This window comes from Conger conger, chromosome 16, assembly GCF_963514075.1.
Source record: "Conger conger chromosome 16, fConCon1.1, whole genome shotgun sequence".
NCBI classification, from domain to species: Eukaryota; Metazoa; Chordata; class Actinopteri; order Anguilliformes; family Congridae; genus Conger; species Conger conger.
In genome coordinates, this window is record NC_083775.1 from 19,181,662 (window position 1) to 19,202,747 (window position 21,086).

Consider the following 21,086-nt stretch of genomic DNA (forward strand, 5'->3'; position numbering starts at 1 on the left):
GTACAGCTCGACCGCCAGGTGCACATAGAGAGGGAACCGTAAGGCGACCAGAGCTGGCAGACCGGAGTGGTCTAGCTGGGGAGTAGGGAGTGATCAGGGATTGTATGTAAGGTGGGGCAGTCCCCTTAGCAGCCTGAAAAGCCAACACTAGGGCCTTGAAACGGATGCGTGCCGCAATAGGAAGCCAGTGGAGGCCAATGAGAAGCGGATATTTACTTTGCTATATTAGCAATACTTTCTGGCCATTAGTACAGTGCTTAATTGTAGTAGCACTAGCAACAGTACTAGTTGTAGTAGGCTATGCATGGTAGTCGTGCAATCATATATCTGTATATATATCTATATATCCTACTAATACTCTTTATTAATGCATTACTGTCATAAAAGCGAAGACACAACGGTCATAAGCATATAATTACATACGGTCACTAACGGTGAAACATATTTTCTGCACACAGGATGAATTTTCGGTAACACCATGACATTTTGCAACTCGATAATGAAGTAGAGGTTTAATTCATGGATATGATATTTCAGCAGCGATCTATCTAGCAAAACAGCTGTGATGCCAAGTAGAAGACGGTAAGTTAACCGCAAGGAGAGAAACGTTTTCATCGTTGATTATCCACTCGTCTTCCTAATGACTTTATGTCCAAAAGACTTTGGATATAACCAATTAGTTACGATATACACTCAGTGAGGACTTTATTAGGTATTTATTAGACGTATTTTTTAGACTTCTGCATACCACTGTTGTTATGTGTGGTTATTTGCGTTACTGTCACCTTCCTGTAAGCTTTGACCAGTCTGGCCATTCTCCTCTGACGTCTCTCATTAACAAGGTGTTTCTGTCTGCAGAACTGCTGCTCACTGGATTATTAGTATTTTTGCACCATTCTTTGCACACTCTAGAGACTAGTGTGCGTGAAAATCGCAGGAGATCAGCAGTTTGAGAAACTCAAACCATCCTGTCTGCCACAAACAATCATTCCACGGTCAAAGATCACATTTTTTCCCCATTTTGATGGTGAACATTAACTGGAGCTCCGGACCCATATCTACATGATTGTATGCATTGCGCTGCTGCCACACAATTGGCTGATTAGATAATCGCATAGGTAGAGTAGGTGTAATAAAGTAAAAAATAAAGTAAAAAAGTGCTCGGCGAGTGTATAATAAGTCATCATGATGCCACAATATTTATTAGCTGATTTTGTTGTAAAGTACCTCGTAGCTCGCTAGTTTAGACTTTACACTTGGTAAAACTGGTCCTTGGGATTTCTCAGCTCACTGGTTAGCTTGAATGTGAAAAGTTATTTGATAGAACGCATTAAAAGTAAGACCAGTGACAAAGCTATTCAACTTTTCTGGTGTTAGATCTTGCCTACTTATAGCCTATTGCAAATCCACCTTGCTCTTCTTTCTCTTGACAACCTTCAATTTTGTTATCCCATTGCCTGGTGGGTAATAGGCTAATATTTTGCAAACGAAAAAACGACTTGTCTCTCTCCCGATCAGATCGATTTGAGCAACCATAAACTGCGCAGAAATTACCCATAATTAATCTGTGTTACCGCTGTATTCATATGCTTTGTCGTTGACCTGAGATTTAAATATATATATTTTATTGGCGGAAAAATACATTGAATACATGGGCCGACTGTCCTCCAACATAGCGGATGAGTCAAGATCACATGGTTTGTGACGTGTATTAAGAACGATCCATAGAAAAGTCAATCCAAAAATAAATACCCACTCAACTCCGAGGGCATTCTTGGATCAGCTAGCCACGCCATCGTTCAGATTGTAATACCTCCGTAGCAGAGATTTAAACTGATCCACGGTCAGCTCCGACACATCAAACCATAGCGCGCAAGGAAGCAGGAAATACGTAATCCTGGTCAGGGGGACAGAAAAATAGGATCCCGACGCGTCTCGTTAGTAAGTCTGAATCCTAAAATCAGCTATGGGCAAAGGAGGAGGCACTTTTGAACGGCTACTCGGTAAGTGCTGCTAATGACCGATCTATAATTGTATAGCTAGCATAGTGTGTTTTTGCGTCGCTTTCCCGTGTCGTCAGTGTGTTAACATGACTGAGGCCTGGGCGTAAGCATTCGCCCTCTGTAGCCTGTCATCCCGAATATTACCAGTCAAGATGGACCGAACAAACTCGTTTTCACGCCAGACTGGAATGCCAACACCTGTAGCTAGTCTAGCTAGCTAACATATCTAACGTCACATTACTAGCCAACTAGGACTGTTTGTTACCCAGTTAACTGTTGATATAGGTATGGGCAGCAGTCGTACGTTCTGTTCTGCTGTGTTTGTTTTAGTCAGCTGACGGTGCCTCGCCAATGTAGTTATAGCGGACTAGCTAGCTGACATGACGTTTTACTAGCTCAGCAACTAGTAACAACAACATGTTTAACTCCTTAGCTAATATTAACTTCCATGCATTGCTAGCTAAACCACCTTAGCTAGGCTAAGAGTGTCAGCTTGTAGCTGGCCAGTCCAGGATTGTTATTTGAACCCAGCTGACCTGCTTGCTAAGTTAAATTAGCTAGCTAGCTAACTTACCAAGCAATAACACAATAACAAAGCAATAGCTACGTTAGCTTGTTAACTAAGTTAGTTACTTATCTTGTAAACCAAGAAATGCGAGCTAGCTAACTAGCTACTGGGCGATCATTAAAATTGGTAACTTAGGTAACATGCTAACTTGTTAAATTGGTAGCTAATCGAATTTGATCTGCCGTTGTGGTCTGTAGCTAGGTTGCTATATTAGCTTAACGCAGATGGCTAAATTACCATCAAGCGGTGTGTGGCTGTATTTTGAGTTCTAGCTTGGTGGCCGTGACAGACACAACTTTGCCTTTGTTTTTGTTAACGTTCGCTCCACTGTGCGTACGGGCGACGTGTGGTCAATGATTAAGGCCAGCGTAGGACTTCGACCTTGCGTGTTGTTTTGTGATTATTTATTGAATTCATAATCATTCAAGTGAGGCTTTACACCAACATGAATCTGGATGTTTAAGTCCCTTGCCCAGATGTTAAATAGAATAGAACTGCCCCTTCTGGAGACTTTTTGGGGAATTTACTTCAGTCCTGCTGCTTAACCAGTAGCGGTGTTCCGTAATTGCTGCATATTTGGTCCTGGTTTCTTTTGCAGTAATACACTGTATCTATAAACAAACGGACAACCTTCCTGTTTGTGTTACTGTTCATTCAAATATAGTTGCCGTGACAGAAAAATTTTCATGGGAGGATTGATCCATATGAGTGATATGGAAATGATTGGCTGTCACATATGCCTGATGCCTCCTCACCTCTGCGTATCTGGCTCATTTCTGGAGTTGTTTTAATGAACCCTTCCTTTAGGTAACCAAATAACATAATTTTTTGTGCTTAAAGGCCAGGGTCTGTTTATGCAGGTTTTGTGTTGCCGGTAGTGCTAGTCCTTTTGGGAGTTGCATGCCAAAAGGTCCAGGCCATGCTATTGGAAACTGTGGCTGGGAATCTTGCAGTGTAAAAAGGCCTTATCCTCCCCAAGCAAGGAAGGGTTGAAGTCGGCCAGATATTTTTATCTTTATCATGCATTAAGCAGCCAGCTCCTCTAGTTGATCTGGTACATTGATCTGAGGAGCATTACTCACTTGTAATGGCTGTGTAACTCAACTGTTGGACTGTAGAATGAAAAGTACTGGTTGTGCAACAGGAACCAGACTGGCTCATTATACCCATTTTCCATTGTAGGCCATTGGTTTTGCTGGCTTGCTTACAGTAATTATGGGTGATGTTAGCATCACAATGTTTCTTGTTGTGCTCGTAAAAAAGAAAAAGAAAAAAGCATAAATATGGATTTGAGAAAGGCGAACGTTTTACTGGAAATTAACGGTTCTGTGGTCCTCTGTGAATTTTACTCTGGCTGATCTTATGGTGGTCTCCTGCCTTTCGCCCAATGTATGCTGGGATAGGTTCCAGCCCTCCTGCGACCCTGTTTAGGATAAGCGGGTTAGAATAATGAATGAATGAATGATCTTATGGTGGTCTCTGTTTGTCTGCAGGTGTCATATTGCCTTTGTGTAAATTGACTTCCATGTATGAACTGGGTGTGGCTTGCATCGCAGTGACGATAATGATAATATGGATGATCCATATGTATCTCTCTCTCTCTCTCTCTCTCTCTTTCTCTCAGATAAGGCCACCAGCCAGCTTCTGCTGGAGACAGACTGGGAATCCATACTGCAGATCTGTGACCTCATTCGCCAAGGAGACGCCCAGTGAGTGCTGTCGGTCTCTATAGAACCCCAAACTGACTCCTCTACCCCATAGTGTTCTGACCTTTACACCTTGTGGAACTTGCCTGTAAACCCAACACTGACCCCATGCACCATAACGCTTACCTTTGCACTCCATAAACTGACCTTCAGACCCCACACTTTCCCCTCTACCTGATAGTGCTCAGATCTTTACACTCCATAGTACTTACCTGTAAAGCCCACACTGACCCCTTTATGCCATAGCTCACCTTAAAACCCCATACTCAGCCCAATATCCCACAGGACTGACATTTTAGCCTCACACTTAAAAGCTGTCAATAACTTTTATATTTGTGAAAAAGCTAATCTGGAAATTTGTTGTCATATTATGACACATTTATGGGAAAATCTGACAGACGAAACGCTCTCTGTTCTCCTGCAGAGCAAAGTACGCCATCGGCGCCATCAAGAGGAAGGTGAATGACAAGAACCCACACGTGGCTCTGTACGCCCTGGAGGTGGGTAGGCAGTTTGCCAAAATATGATGAATATTTAGCAATACCTTTAGTGAGAAACATTGAGCAGAAGTTTTAACATTTCAGTAATTAGGAATTGTAGGAAAACCCCCCAAATACACCAAAAGGCGGAAGTATCCGAGAGGTGAAGGAAACGCGTGTAGTCTGACCAATGCTACTGGAACAGGGTTAATTTAATTTTGTTCTCGTTTATCTGACTCCAAAAGATAAGTTAAACTGCTCCTCTGTTCTAACGGTTTAACAAAAGGAACTCCAAATGTCCACCAGTAGTGTGGCTCTATAAGATCGCTATCTTATTTGTATAGACGTGGACGTACCTGTGGCATGTATAGCCTACAATGATACACTTAGTATGTATCTTGTGACGGTACTGGTGTATAGGCAAGTGACTACGGGGTGCAGGTATCCTAGGTTGTCTATGTGTGTTAGGACTGTAAACTGCTATGTGTGCGAGCCAAGAGGATGCAGGTTCAAATTAATACAAATTATTAAACAATGTGCATTGCAGAAATAGAATGACAATGTGTTACCAGAATTACAAGTTGTAATATGAATGGCTATACGCAAATAGTGCGCAGGAGATCGTATTAGCGAGTCTCCTCGAACCATTCCACATTCCCCTCTATATACCCAAGGTTTACAGGAAAACAACAAATCATCAAATAAAGAGTCACAAGATGGCGGTAACAATGGTCCTGCTGATGTTATCTCTGTATGTCCAACAAACCTGGTTAACCTTTGTATTACAGCTGGATGCTGACTCACAGGTAACTTGCATTACCTGTGGTTTATTCCAACAAGACCTTTATTCAGCAACCAGTGTACTACACCACCAATGACACCAAACTATTTCCCACATCATTAGCTATCTAAAGACACCAAACACTGTATGTGGAAAACCCATGGTTTATACAGTACTATTTCAACTCATCAGTTCTGGGAGCATTCCACTGAGGTGGCAGAATTGCGCAGAGGCAGCACAATGATGGGAGCAATAGTCCTGTATTGACGAGCACTGTCTTCATCAAACCTTGCTGACCCTGTGTCAACATGGTCAAAACAGTCTGTTTCCTTTTGGGGGTCTGCAGAGAGGCACACTTATGTAAAATGCCCTACAGAATCTTTTGGCCCAAATTCTTCTTTTTGCTTACGGTATGGAGACGGATGCAGTGCAATCCGTATGTATTTGGATTGTGGTACAATTTCTCTTCTTTTGGCATTGTACCCCAGCACATTGGATTTGAAACAAAGCAAAGAATAATAAGGTTAAAATGCAGACCATCATCTTTAATTTGAGGGTATTTACATCCATATTGGGTAATCTGTGTAGGAATTGCATCTCTTTTTATACATAGTCCCTCCCTTTTAGGGGACCAAAAGTAATTGGACATTTGGCTTCTGACCTGATTAGTTGGATTTATTAAATCGCTTCCTTAGTGTAGGTATGAGAGCTTTCAGTATCTAGTTTTTATTCAAGGCTTTGGATTGCTTTTAGAGTCTGTTATTGGCATTTGTCAACATGAGGACCAGACTTGAAAAATGAAAGTCAAGGAAGCCATTACAAGGCTGAGAAACTAAAAAAAAAAAAAGAGAAAGAGAGCACTTCTCAAACATTTGGAATCCCCTTGTGGTCCCACATGTGGTCAAAGCAGCACCATGTAATTACAGCACTTTTTATACAGTGTGCAGTCCCCCATTTCAATGTTTGAGAAAAATTAACATTGTGTCAAATAAGAGTTTGTTTTCGGTTGCATATCCTTTGTTGTCTTCTTATTCTACTGGTAGATCTCTTAGGTCGTTGGACCAAGGACTGCTGACTGTGCCTCGGTCTAGACGGAAGTCAGAGGATGACCGTGCTTTTGCCACTGTGGCTCCTAGATTATGGAACAGCCTTCCCATTGACATTAGATTTGCGAACACTGTGGACACCTTTAAATGGTGTCTAAAGGCTCATTTGTTTAGACAGGCCTTTAATTGACGTGTTACAAATTGTTTCATGCTGTTGTTTTTTACGGATGTCTGTGTATACTTATAGATTTTTTTTTTTTAATCTGCACTTTGTGAAGCACTTTGTGGCTCTTGTCCTTGAAAAGTGCTATATAAATAAAGTTTACTTAATTTGAATGCCATGATTCCTGATGTCTGACCTGTGAACTGTAAAACTCTTTGTATTTGAATAGATCTCTATGGTAATTGGGGGGTGGGACTAGATTCAGCTGTATATTTGGCTGATATAGTACAGAACACATTTGTTGGCTAAACAGTTCAACAGAAAAATTTGTCGGGAGAAACAATCAATACATTATTATTACATTATTAATGAAGGCAAGTGAGCTGTACTGTAGCAGCCATGCATGCCCAAACTCTGCCACCACCACTATATTGTACAAATGAGGGGGGATTTTTCTTCTTGGGGAGTTCCTTTTAGTTTCTACTTCTTTTTAGGCTCCTCTTGCCATCAAAGGTTAACCTCTAATCTATCCAAAATACTTTTTTCCCAGAACTTTGCTCCCAGACTCTTTTTGGTACTTCTTTGCAAACTTTACCTGCCCATCCTTTTTATGCAGCTAAAGAGTAGTTTGTAGCCTCTAGAGATCAGTTTTTGAAGTCCTCTACTGAGGGTAGTAACTGACACATCAGTGCTTGCCTCCTGAAGAGTGTTTCTGATCTGTTGGACTGGTGTTTGTTGGTTTTTCTTAATTGTGACAATCATTCTTCGTCATCAGCTGGAGAGTTCCTTGTTAGCCTACTAGTCCCTTTGCGATTACTGAACTTGCCAATGCACTATTTCTTCTTACTGATGTTCCAAACATGTGATTTTGTAAAGCCTGTTGTTGGACCTATGTCACTGCTGTTTTTTAAATTTATTTCTCAGCTAAATAATGGCTTCCTTATCTGTCATTGCACAACTCTGGTCCTCATATTCACAAACAGCAATAACAGACTCCCAAGGCAATCACACACCTGAAATTCCGCTTATACCTGCACTAAGGAAGCAATTGAATATACCTGAATAATCAGGAACAGCTGAGAAGCCAACTGTCCAATTACTTTTGGTCCACTAAAATGGAAGAACTCTATAAAAGGGATGTTATTTGTACACAGATTACCTGATATGGATGTAAATACCATACTCAAATTGAAGGTGACAGTCTTCACTTTAAACTTATACTCACCGTTTCATTTAAAATCACATGTGCTGGAGCACCAAGCCGAAAGAACATGCTTAAAGACTGCCCTGTAGCCCTTGTAAACGTGAACGGACACTGCAAAGTTTGAGAGCTGTGCTGATGGTGGTTCTGTTGAGCAGGTGCTGGAGTCTGTGGTAAAGAACTGCGGACAGACTGTTCACGATGAGGTGGCCTGCAAGCAGACCATGGAGGAGCTGAAGGACCTCCTCAAGGTGACACTTGACATTACATTACATTACATTACATTACATGGCATTTAGCAGACGCTCTTATCCAGAGCGACGTGCAATGTCTTGATCTTGATAAGGGATTGAATATATACAGGGGCTGATCCCTTATCTGCTATATGCGAGCCATAACAGGCAGCCAGTTGAGGTTGCTGAGCGGGGGGGTGACATGTGAATGTCTGGGAACATTGAATACCAGACGGGCTGCAGCATTCTGGATCAGTTGTAGAGGTCTGATGGCAGATGCTGGAAGGCCAGCCAGCAGAGAATTGCAATAGTCCAGGCGGGACAGGACCATTGCTTGAACAAGGAGCTGAGTGGAGTAGGTGGTGAGAAAGGGTTGTACAGGAAGAACCTGCATGCCTGGGTCACCGTAGCGATGTTCTCGGAGAAGGACAGCCTGTTGTCCATCACCACTCCAAGATTTCTTGCACTAGGGGATGAGGTCACTGTTGTATCCCCTAGTGAGATGGAAAAATCGGAGAAGGGAGAGGTTAGAGCAGGGATGAAGATTACCTCCGTCTTACCAGGGTTGAGCTTTAGATGGTGGTTGCCCATCCAGCTCTGGTTGTCTCTCAGGCAGGCGGAGATACGGGTAGAGACCTGTGTGTCTGATGGGGGGAAGGAGAGAAAGAGTTGGGTGTCATCAGCATAACAATGATATGAGATGCCATGAGCAGAGATAACGGGGCCAAGGGATCTCGTGTAAATGGAGAAGAGGAGGGGTCCGAGGACTGAGCCCTGAGGGACTCCTGTAACAAGGGGGCAAGGGGTTGACACTCCTCCAGCCCAGGACACCTGGGAGGACCGGCCAGAGAGATAAGATTTGATCCACCCTAAGGCTGTGCCACAGATCCCTGTGGATGCCAGGGAGGCTAAGAGGATGGAGTGGTTGACCGTGTTGAACGCCGCAGAGAGGTCAAGAAGGATCAGGACAGAGGAGAGAGAGGTTGCTCGTGCAGCCTGAAGGGACGGTCTCCGTCGAGTGGCCAGGTCTGAAGCCGGACTGGTGGGGGTCCAGCAGGTTATTCTGTGAGAGGAAGGAAGAGAGTTGGTTGGAGGCAGCTCGTTCAATGGATTTGGATAGAAAAGGAAGGAGAGACAGTAGTTTTGAATGCAGGAGGGGTCTAGAGTGGGTTTCTTTAGGAGTGGGGTGATGTAGGCCCTCTTGAATGATGAGGGAAAGCAGCCAGAGGACGGAGAGGAGTTAACAAGGGAGGTGACAAACGGAAGGATGTCAGGCGTGATTGCCTGTAGGAGGTTTGAGGGAATGGGGTCCAGGACACAAATTGACAAATTTGCCCCTTCAAACTTCCCGTCTCTCTCACGCGTCATTTCCTGTTCTTTCAACTCTTCACTTCTCAAGAGTGTGTCATAAGACTGAGGGTGACCAATACAGCAACTGTACGACATGTCTGAATCTACACAGGGTGTCCTTTAATATAGTAAAATCAAGTGACAAATACATTTAGGAATTCATCTTAGTTTCCTTTTTGTTGTTCCTCTGTGTTATGTCTCGTATTCAGTTACACTTAAATGAATGTCCTCATCTTCTTACTCTCTTGCTGGGTATTTGTCTTTTGACTCTTCAAACTCACGCCAATGCCCTCTCTGACCCCTTATTTATGTTTTATATGTGTGGTGTAACGATGTATTCTAGTGAGTCCGTTCTGGTATTGTGCGAGTAGCATTCTTCCTCCAGCTCTGAGCATAATGAATGAGCGGCCCATTCTCAGTGCGTGGTGTGCTTTCCCCCAGAAGCAGACGGAGCCGAACGTCAGGAGTAAGATTCTGTATTTGATCCAGGCCTGGGCCCACGCCTTCCGCAACGAGCCCAAATACAAGGTGGTTCAGGACACCTATCAGATCATGAAGGTGGAGGGTAAGTGTGGAACTGTCTCTATCTCTATATAGAGACAGAGCCTCTGTCTCTATATCTCTCTCTGTCTGTCTCTTTCTCTCTACCTCTCCATTTTTTATTTGTATGTGTACACTTTCTGATTGGTGCATTCCTTACAGGTGATTGTCCTTTCCTAATTGGAGGATTGCATCTTTGTCTATTCCTGATTGGCTGTGTCAGTTCTTCACATATTCTTCAATTGCCTCTCTTCCCGCAGGTCATGTGTTTCCCGAGTTTAAAGAGAGCGATGCCATGTTTGCAGCGGAAAGGGTGAGGGCATTGCTTTCTTAAATGATTCATAATTGATATTCACGATGTGTTTCTTGCTCTTTTGCCGTTTTCATGTTTCTTTCTCTTGTCTCTCTGTCTCAAGGCCCCTGATTGGGTAGATGCTGAGGAGTGCCATCGATGTCGTGTGCAGTTTGGGGTTGTGACTCGAAAGGTATAAAGGCTCCCGCTCGTGGGGCATTACTGTTTATCGTCCGTGTGAGTGTGTGTGTTTCTGTTTCAGTGTGTGTTTTCTGCATGTCAGGTTTGGTTTTGGTTTGTTTATTCTGTGTGTGTGCCCCCTTACAGCACCACTGTCGGGCGTGTGGTCAGATCTTCTGTGGAAAGTGTTCCTCCAAATACTCCACCATTCCTAAGTTCGGCATCGAGAAGGAGGTCCGTGTGTGTGAGCCCTGCTTTGAACTCCTCAACAAGTGAGTGTTAAGGACCGAGATCAGTTATCACCTTCACGGCAGGTCATACACTGTACCCAGGATAGTTATTGCCTCAGCTGCAGCTTCTTTAAATCCTGGTAAAATGTAAAAGTTATCTTGCATATCCCTGGGCATTTTCAACCAAACACTTTTTCTTTCTTTGAATTAAACATTTTTAATACCTTTATTATTTATTTTGTATGTGTTCCCTGCAATGTGCATGTGCAGACATGACCACAAAAGCCATTGATGTATCCATTTAGCAATTTTGCCCTCGACTCAGTAACCTGCTCCATGCATAATTACTGGAAAGACCCTTCATCACGTCACCTATTGAAGTGATGATAATGATGATTTTTTTTGTTGAAAATTTTGTGAATTTGTTCGTGCTCAAAGACCCCCTGGTCCCTTTTACTCATTGTCCATCCCTACCTGTTTCCACCCCCAAGGAAAACAGAAGGGAAGACGACTGCAGCCACTGGGCCTGCTGAACTCCCTCCGGAGTACTTGACAAGCCCTCTTTCCCAGCAGTCTCAGGTGAGTGCACCGTCGGTCCGACCTGGGTGAAATACATCATTGTTTTGTATTTAAATACTTTTCTATGCTTTACTGAGCTTGTCTGGTGTATTGCAACCTATGAATTACAAAGTGTAAACCCCACCTTCTGGGCTTCTTGGTTGGCTCAAATGCACCAGGGGGGATCAATCGAGCACAGAGAATATTACATGTGCTTGTTGGAGAATGGTTTCCCTCCCCCTATTTCGACGCAGACTCAAAACCCACCTTTTCAAACTCTACCTTAGTCCTCCCTCCTGATTTCCCCTGCCCCTCCTTTCTGATATCCCTATCCTTGTCAAATCCCCGCCCCCCCCCCAGAAAAAAAAAAAAAAAAGCTCACATGCTTATGATGACAACTATGTTTAGAACAGCATTTCTTGTGTATTTTGCTAGTTCTGGATGTGATGCTTTGACTTATGGTAGAACCTATGCACTTGTAAGTCGCTTTGGATTAAAAGCGTCTGCCAAATGACTAAAATGTAAATGTAAATGTTTCTCATCACCCCTCAATATCACATGGATGCGTCATATATCTGGTGCTCTTAGTCTTCATATTTATTCTTTCCTTGTCATTTTTTGAAACTCCCAACTGCATCTAGGTTCTGTAGTTCTCTCAGTAGGCACTGTAATTCTGTTAGAAGGTACTGTAGTTCTGTAGTAGATACTGAAGTTCTGTACTAGGTACTGTAATTAAGTTAGAAGGTACTGTCGTTCTGTAGTAGGTACTGTAGTTCTGTTAGAAGGTACTATAATTCTGTACTTGGTACTGTAGTTCTGTTAGTAGGTACTGTAGTTCTGTTAGAAGGTACTATAATTCTGTACTTGGTACTGTAGTTCCGTTAGTAGGTTCTGTAGTTCTGTTAAAGGGACTATAATTCTGTACTTGGTACTGTATTTCTGTTAGAAGGTATTGTAGTTCTGTTAGTAGGTACTGTAATTCTGTTGGAAGGTAATGTATTCTGTTAGAAGGTATTGTAGTTCTGTAGTAGGTACTGTAGTTCTGTTAGAAGGTACTATAATTCTGTACTTGGTACTGTAGTTCTGTTAGTAGGTACTATAGTGCTCTTGGTAGGTACTGTATTACAGTTGGTAAGTGATGTGATTGATGGGGTTATTTGGTTTGGGACAGTATTGTGTTGTTGCGGTAGTGCCATACATGCCTCCCCGTCTGTCCCCTCTATCCCAGATGCCCCCCAAGAGGGATGAAGCGGCCCTGCAGGAGGAGGAGGAGCTTCAGCTGGCCATCGCCCTATCACAAAGCGAGGCTGAGGAGAAGGAGCGAATGGTGAGACGCATGCTTACACACACACATACACACACACACACACACACACACACACACGGACGCACACAGACTTCCACATATTTAATAAGAATAGATGGGTCATTCTACGCAATCGTGCCATTTTATGTCCCTGACACAAAAACTACCTCATAAAGCTATATTAACAACAAAACATTAAAACATTTAGTTGGTATCATTTGGTAAATAAACAGTCTTCATTTTCATTCATTTTTCATTGATTTATTTAATGAATTTTAAAGACTTTTTGTATTGTATATCTTGTAAACATTGTAAAAATGGGTAAAAATGGGTAAAATATTTCTATTACAACAGGCTTTTACGGAGGATGAAATCAAATTATCTGAAAACAAATTATACTTATGAAAAGCTTCAATTGTCAGTTAACCTATAATGCATGTATTTCATTCTTCACCTTTTTGGAATATTGCAAAAAATAACATTTTAGTGCTGTCCCTGCGTTTTGCGTCAACCCTGTTACTTTGGATAAACACCCCCCTCAAGGACAATGGACTATCCCAAAAGTGACATAATTTTCAGGGAGTGATATCCTCTGCCTTTTATGAAGATGATGCCAAGCAGACAAGTAAGTGCTCCTCTCTTTTGATGGATTTTCATTGAGTTATGTTTAGTCTGACAGAAGGGGACAGTCATAGTGTGTCAATCTTGTTACCATGATATCATGTATTAAAAAGTTATTTCATGGAAAATTTAAATGTACATATAAACAAGCATATTAGCCTGTGGTGTCATTGTGTTAACCACCAGGCTAGTAATGGCTGCCAAAAACATATTTTGTCAACCCTGTTACCGTCAACCCTGTTACTATTAACCCTTTCCCTGCCATGTCCCAATGTTTACTGTGTGTTCAAAACCAGAATTATTTATACAATACATAATTTAAAATAATATTTATACTACAAATAGCATGTTTTGTCCCTGAATGTGTTTGTTATTTCATTGTGTTGCAGGCAACATCGTGAGGGGCGTTTAAGACCAAAGAAGGAGAGAAAAAGGCTCTGACTTGAACTTGAAGAATCTGGCTTGGCCAGATTGTTGAACTTGCAGTTCAGTTTGTTAATGGGGAGGCTGCTCTGCTGTTTTTCATCAGAAATTCCTGGGAGATGATTTGAATTGACACTGATTATATTTGAGAGGATGCATCAGATAGCATAATTTAATTTTGATGCAAATTAATTTATTTTTAATTCTTTCATAATTTTAATAAAAACTGTTTTACATATATGTCTTCAGTGTCCTCATTCATTTCCATAATGTTCTATGCCAAATCCACTTACTACAGTCTAAAAACAAACTTGTCTCCTGAACAGGTATGCTACCGTCAATCCTGTTACTCTTATAATACTCTTATTTAATGAATAGAAATAAAAGTCAAATATACATAAACTATTTTGATATGTTAAGTAAAATATAACAATACCCCCCTTAAGTAGTTAGGATATGATTATAAACACATTAGTTTGTTTTCATGATTTTTTCCTAAAAACTAAGATACAGTGACTGGGCAGATTGCACATGAGTGTATTCATCCATGTAAAAAAAACATATTCCTCTATTTTAATTTATAAACACTCTTAATGTAAACAGGGATGATGTATCTTTCATAATATACCAGATTTATTATAATTATGACTTCAAATAATTTTAAATACAATTTGATGTGTGTAACAGGGTTGACAAAACACACTTGTGCATGTTGATTATTTTAAGAAAATAAGTAAGATAGCCTGAGATGGCACCACATATTTTTCTGACAGGTAAGGGTCTACTTAATCCAAATAAATCCTTAAACATAACAAAAACAATACTTTGAAAATCTGATTTTCAGAATGAAAAATGGCACGTTTTCGTAGAATGACCCAGATGCTGAGCTTTTGGGTTGTGCACTTTTCTCCACAGAGGCAGAAGCCCTCGTACTCTGCATACCCCAAGGTCGACCCAACCCCGGTGACCTCATCAGCTCCGCCAGTCAACTCCCTTTACTCCGCCCCTGTGGTAAGAACCTCTTGGTTACAGCTCTCTTGACACAATACCATACCCTGGGCACATGAAGGTGGCTTTCATTTCAAACGCACCCTGAGCAGAACCGGTTACAGAACTGGCCCCAGGCATCATCTGTTCTTATGCAATCAAGAGGTCTTTTCCATTGTTTGTGTCAGGACCTTTATAGAACTATGTATTGTATGCCATCTTCGTACGCATGCATTGCGGAAACATCTATGGAATTAATTTAGTCAACTTTCTGACCAGGGCTCCCTTGAAAAAAGAGATTCTAACGACGGAAAACGAAGGATAAATAGCTAAAACATTTCAATGTCATTCTGTTTGGTGAGACTGTAGGTCTATGTCAGTTTGTTAGGCCTTTCAGAAGTGGCTTGTAGCGTAGTGGTTAAGGTACATGACTGGGAGCCACAACGTCAGTGGTTCGAATCCCGGTCGAGCCACAATAAATGATCCGCACAGCCGTTGGGCCCTTGAGCAAGGCCCTTAACCCCACATTGCTCCCCGGGCGCTGCACTGTGGCTGCCCACTGCTCCTAGGTAACTAGGATGGGTCAAATGCAGAGGACAAATTAACCCACAGGGTTCAATAAAGTATATCTTATCTTATCTTATCTTAAGTGTGTCACTAAGGGCTCTCCCATCTCCCCTCTCCTCCCTACAGAACTCCTCTGCTCCCTCGGCTGAAGAGGACCCGGAGGTGAGGGCAGTTTGTGATGTCACTGCAGTAGGGCAGTGATAAATGGAAAAGTGTAACTAATGTCCGGGTTGGAAGAGCGAGCCTCCATGTTGTGTCATGGGAAGTGCTTGAACCAGAAAATGGTCGGGGCTGGAGTGGTCTGTGAACTTGCCTCCCCGTACAGCCCCATGCCTTGTATTTGTAGTGGATACATGGTTGATGATACTTTCACTTGAAGTGAATTGTAATGGCACCATCCTGATGCCCGCGGACTGCTGTGACAATGTGAGCGTTCTTCGTCTGCTAATGCTAACAGATCCTCCCTCACTCCCCAGCTGGCGCGATACCTCAACCGGACTTACTGGGAAAAAAAGCAGGAAGAAGCTCGTAAGAGCCCCACCCCTTCCGCCCCAGCCCCCGTGCCATTGGCCGAGCCCCTGCCCGTCAGCCAGCCTGCGGACACTCACGTGCCTGTTCAGCCTGTCAGCATCGTGGAGGTACGTCCCTCCCCGTGGCTCTGCTGAATTATGTTTTTGGTGACTTGTGCACATTGAGTGATCTTTGACCACCCCCCCCTCCCCAGCAGCAGTACCAGAACGGGGAGTCAGAGGAGAACCACGAGCAGTTCCTGAAAGCGCTGCAGAACGCGGTCACCACCTTCCTCAACCGCATGAAGAGCAACCACATGCGCGGTCGCAGCATCACCAACGACAGCGCCGTGCTGTCGCTCTTCCAGTCCATCAACAACATGCACCCGCAGCTGCTGGAGGTGCTCAACCAGCTGGACGAGAAGCGGCGTGAGTATGTGCCCGAGTTCCCCGCTGCGCGGGAGGAGCGTGTCGGTGATGGAGCGGGGTAGCAGCACTCTCTGTGTTGGCAGTGTACTACGAGGGGCTGCAGGACAAGCTGGCGCAGGTCCGAGACGCGCGGGCGGCGCTGAACGCCCTGCGGGACGAGCACCGCGAGAAGATGCGGCGGGCGGCCGAGGAGGCGGAGAGACAGAGGCAGATCCAGCTCGCCCACAAGCTGGAGATCATGAGGCAGAAGAAACAGGTCAGACCCCAAACTGCCCCGAAATGGGCTTCAGCTACACCCAAAACTGCCCCAAGCCTGCTTCAGCTACACCCCAAAACTACCCCAAAACCTGCTTCAGCTACACCCCAAACTGCCCCCCAAACCTGCTTCAGCTACACCCAAAACTGCCCCAAAATGTGCTTCAGCTACACCCCAAAACTGCCCCAAACCTGCTTCAGCTACACCGCAAACTGCCCCAAACCTGCTTCAGCTACACCGCAAACTGCCCCAAAACCTGCTTCAGCTACACCCCAAACTGCCCCAAACCTGCTTCAGCTATGCCCCAAACTGCCCCAAAACCTGCTTCAGCTACACCCCAAACTGCCCCAAACCTGCTTCAGCTATGTCCAAACTGCCCCAAACCTGCTTCAGCTATGCCCCAAACTGCCCCAAAATCTGCTTCAGCTACACCCCAAACTGCCCCAAACCTGCTTCAGCTATACCCCAAACTGCCCCAAAATCTGCTTCAGCTACGCCCACACCCCAGCTGCCCAATGCCAATCTGAGAACCCAGAACTTGCCCCATTGCCCAAGCCCGTTGGACTGGTGACTGAGTTTTTGTTTCCATGACCTTGTGATTCCTTGTTTGTTGTTTGTATGTGACCGAGCATGACTGGATGATGGGGCTTGGTGATTGGCTGGTTTGAGTGTGTGTAACGCTGTGATTGGTCCGCGGTGCAGGAGTACCTGGAGATGCAGAGGCAGCTGGCGATCCAGCGGCTGCAGGAGCAGGAGAAGGAGAGGCAGCTGAGACTGGAGCAGCAGAAGCACACCATTCAGATGAGAGCGCAAATGCCTGCCTTCTCCCTGCCCTACGCACAGGTACACTCCACCAGCCTTCTTCCTGCCCTATGCACAGGTACACTACACTAGCCTTCTCCCTGCCCTGCACACAGGTACACTACACTTACCTACACCAGCCTTCTCCCTGCCCTACGCCCAGGTACACTACACTTACCTACACCAGCCTTCTCCCTGCCCTACGCACAGGTACACTACACCAGCCTTCTCCCTGCCCTACGCCCAGGTACACTACACTAACCTACACCAGCCTTCCCCCTGCCCTACTCCCAGGTACACTACACTAACCTACACCAGCCTTCTCCCTGCCCTACGCCCAGGTACACTACACTAACCTACACCAGCCTTCTCCCTGCCCTACGCCCAGGTACACTACACTAACCTACACCAGCCTTCTCCCTGCCCTACGCCCAGGTACACTACACCAGCCTTCTCCCTGCCCTACGCACAGGTACACTACACTAACCTACACCAGCCTTCTCCCTGCCCTACGCCCAGGTACACTACACCAGCCTTCTCCCTGCCCTACGCCCAGCGCTACACTACAGCTGCCTTCTCCCTGCCCTACGCCCAGCTACACTACACCAGCCTTCTCCCTGCCCTACGCACAGGTACACTAAACCTGTTACACGGGTACTGTGCGGAGTTGTATCACACAGTGTGGTCATGTCTGTTTGCTGTGTTTCAGATGCAGTCCCTGCCCCCTAACGTGGCCGGCGGGGTGGTGTACCAGCCCGCCGGCCCGCCCAGTTACCCCGGCACGTTCAGCCCCTCCGGGTCCGTGGAGGGCTCGCCCATGCACACAGTCTACATGGCCCAGCCGGGGCAGCCTGGCGCCGGGCCCTACCAGGCCATGCCCGCGTCTGGAGCAGGTGAGCCAGCCTCGGGCACTCGCCATGTTCCGAACAGTGCAGCTTTCATGACGAATAAGTCATTTTTTTCGAAAAATTACTTCCAGATCAGTTTTGGTTTTTGTGTGTGTGAAGTATAATTCCTACCGTTTTCATAAAAACTTGGTACGAGTCACATACACGATCCATTTCAGCATACAGTGACATGGTAATTGCTGCTTTAATGTGACATTGCGGTGGGGAAGCTGTTGCTAATGAGAGACTACGAACCGGGCAGGCTTATACGGCAGCGTTCGGACCATCGTGAGCTAACCAAACACAGGGACGTTGTGCAGTTGTTTTCTCTGTAATTATTAGTCACATCAATAAAAGTGTTTTAGTGTCTGACATAATCAATAAGAAATCATAATCATAAACCACATTCCTCAGGAGAAAAACTGCCATTGAACGGATGTTAACTTCTGGTAGAAGCGGCCGCTTCGTGAGTTTACGTTACTATCGTGGAAGAATATTTTGTCACTTTAATTTAACTGTAGTGCCATTGAAGTTGTGCTTTTTTCTGCTGGTTTGAGTTTCATGACTCCACCTTGCTTAATGGCATAGCGGCATGGCAGTTGGAGTGACCGAGAGATTTGCCCTGCACCTGTGTCTGCTTCCTGACCTCACTGTGCCCCTGTGTTTGTGTGTTCCAGACCCTAACATGGCCAACGCCTACATGTACCAGACCGCTGGCTCCACGGGAGGCCCCGCCCCCCCGGCCCAGGCTGTTCCCACCACAAGCCCCGCCTACTCCAGCTACCAGCCCACGCCCACTCAGGGCTACCAGGTGAGAGGGGGTGGGCCCTCTGTAATGGGAAGCAAGGTGTACAGAAATCCGTTTCTTGTGATTATGTAATTTTGTTTTTAACTTAGGTATTACTCACTTGAAGCCATTCAATTCACTGTGGTCTGAAAGTGTCTATTAGAGGTGTTGCTTCTACACACTGCAGCAGTGTGCAGTCTGAGTGACTGCATTTGTAGCAGCACATTGGGCCAGCCCTGACTGATGCTCTCTTTCCCTTCTTCCTCTCCTCACATCTTTTTTCTCTCCCTCCCTGCCTCCTCTTAACTCTCTTCACTCTCTCCCTCTCTCCTCTCCTGTCCCCTCTCCTCACATCTCCTCTCTCTCCCTCCCTGTCTCTTACCCTGACCTCTCTTCACTCTCTCCCTCCCTCCCTCTCTCCTCTCTGTAGAACGTAGTTTCCCAGGCCCAGCCCATTCCCCCCCAGGCCCCTCCTGTCAACGGTATGGGCTACATGAACTACCAACCCTACAACATGCAGGTCGGTACTTCAGCTCACCGGACATTGTTATTGGGGCAGCTTGAGGCACTTCAGACGTTGCGGTTCTCGGTACAAGTAGAACATCCTTTCTCCTTCTTTCCCAGAGCATGATGTCATCGCTGCCTGGGCAGGACCCCAACATGGCGGCCCAGCAGCCTTACCTGCCCGGACAGCAGCCCATGTATCAGCAGGTACTCCTCTCTCTCCGTATTAAATGTCTCGCGTTTTATTGTCTGCTAGTGCGTGTTAACAGCCGACGAGTTTTGCCGTTCTGTCCTGCAGATGGCGCCACCCGGTGGCCACCAGCCGCACGTGCAGCAGCAGCTGCAGCAGCAACCCCACGGGCTGGGGGAGGCGCAGCTCATCTCCTTTGACTGACAGCCAGCCCCGCCCGCCCAGGCCACGCCCTCGTGGGCCCCACGAGCTACACTACCGCTCACCGCGCCACCACAAACCACCTCAGACCACCTCACAACCTGAATCTGTGTGTTACACATCCGCCCCCCCCCATATCTCACTGCTCCGCACCTCCATCGTAGGGCCTGAGGGGAGGGCAGGGCGCGGGTTTAAACGGGGGGGCGCTCCGTTTCCATCAGACTCTGCTCCGTTTCCCCTTTGTCCTTCCGTATGTATGTAGGTGTGTGTTTGTGTGTGTGTGTACGTACTGTTCAATCGTGAGACGAAACACAGAGCCTCAAATTAGTCACTCCTGTTATAAAATGAAGGAAAATAACTAATGCATAAAAAAAGAAGATAATAGACGAGTAATCTTGTCCGGCATATTTTTCTATAGCGTAATTGCATGCATTTTTTATTTACCCCCCCCCCCCCCCCTGCTGTGTCATCTGAGCCACAACTCTTACTGAGTTTTGATTGGCTGCCGTTATTCTTTTATCCTTTTCCCTTCCTTTTTAAGAGAAGTACAGGAGAGGCGCGTGGGCGGAGGTCACATCATGAAGGTGTCTGTCTAATCGCCCCATAATGAAGCTGCTCCCCACCCGTTAACACTACTTTCCGTTCAGCTCCGGGCAGAACCTGCCCTCGGGTAGTCACAGGAAACTAAACTGAGGGCTCCTTCCGTGCCACGTATAGCAGTCCCAGCGGAAAGTTTCATTTGTTTCTTAGCTTAGAATACTTCACTTTGGCTTCTGTAGGGGCAATGGGGACCCGCAGACTTTTTTTTACAGGGTCTTCCCATGGAAGGATGCGGCCTGGTTCTGAGTTATTTATCAATGGATGTAATCCAGTCTATTCTCTGGGGCGGGGGGCTGTCTGTCAGAGTAAAGCAAAGGGGATCACTCGTCACTGCCGGGATCAGGCGAACGGATGCGTCCTGCCGGCCGGTCCTGAAACCCATATCACATCATATCATTTGTGAAGTTTTCTTTATCTTGTTCCATCATGCAAATCTGACTTAAAAGATAAGCAATTTTAAGATTATATTTAATAAATATCATCTTTTGTCCATTATCTGCTTGGGGTGTTTTATATGTTCTTCATATGCATGTTGGAGTGTGCTATTCTCTCTATGGTTGTGTTACTGTCCAAATACTTACAGGCTGTGTGTATATGTAATAGATATATGTAGACAAATGCAACTGCAGCACACTGAAGTAGCTTCAGCAGCCTGTCCATTCCTATGCAAGGGATAGCATGTAAAAGG

The 21,086-nt window shown here is 45.1% G+C and overlaps 1 protein-coding gene across 4 annotated transcripts; it reads left to right on the forward strand.

The window, feature by feature from the left end:
* Positions 1-1,738: 1,738 nt before the first annotated feature.
* Positions 1,739-20,893, forward strand: LOC133115110 (hepatocyte growth factor-regulated tyrosine kinase substrate-like). 4 transcript variants are annotated; one of them, XM_061224847.1, is made up of 21 exons: positions 1,739-2,003; positions 4,196-4,280; positions 4,702-4,777; positions 8,106-8,198; positions 9,972-10,095; positions 10,331-10,383; positions 10,487-10,555; positions 10,690-10,814; positions 11,264-11,351; positions 12,559-12,657; positions 14,596-14,691; positions 15,361-15,396; positions 15,711-15,872; positions 15,959-16,172; positions 16,256-16,428; positions 17,131-17,271; positions 17,939-18,122; positions 18,794-18,927; positions 19,334-19,423; positions 19,528-19,614; positions 19,706-20,893. In XM_061224847.1, exons 1-21 carry the CDS (start codon positions 1,967-1,969, stop codon positions 19,799-19,801), a joined length of 2,262 nt encoding a protein of 753 aa, XP_061080831.1. In that variant the 5' UTR covers positions 1,739-1,966; the 3' UTR covers positions 19,802-20,893. The 4 variants fall into 4 exon arrangements, with proteins under 4 accessions (XP_061080831.1, XP_061080832.1, XP_061080834.1 ...); XM_061224848.1 differs by having other exon boundaries at positions 15,962-16,172; XM_061224850.1 differs by having other exon boundaries at positions 9,978-10,095.
* The last annotated feature ends 193 nt before the right edge of the window (positions 20,894-21,086 follow it).

Coding starts and splice junctions, on each gene's coding strand:
- LOC133115110 (XM_061224847.1), top strand. CDS start 1,967: ATGGGCAAAGGAGGAGGCACTTTTGAACGGCTACTCG. Junction 2,004..4,195: donor CACTTTTGAACGGCTACTCG/GTAAGTGCTGCT, acceptor TCTTTCTCTCAG/ATAAGGCCACCAGCCAGCTT. Junction 18,123..18,793: donor CATGCCCGCGTCTGGAGCAG/GTGAGCCAGCCT, acceptor TGTGTGTTCCAG/ACCCTAACATGGCCAACGCC.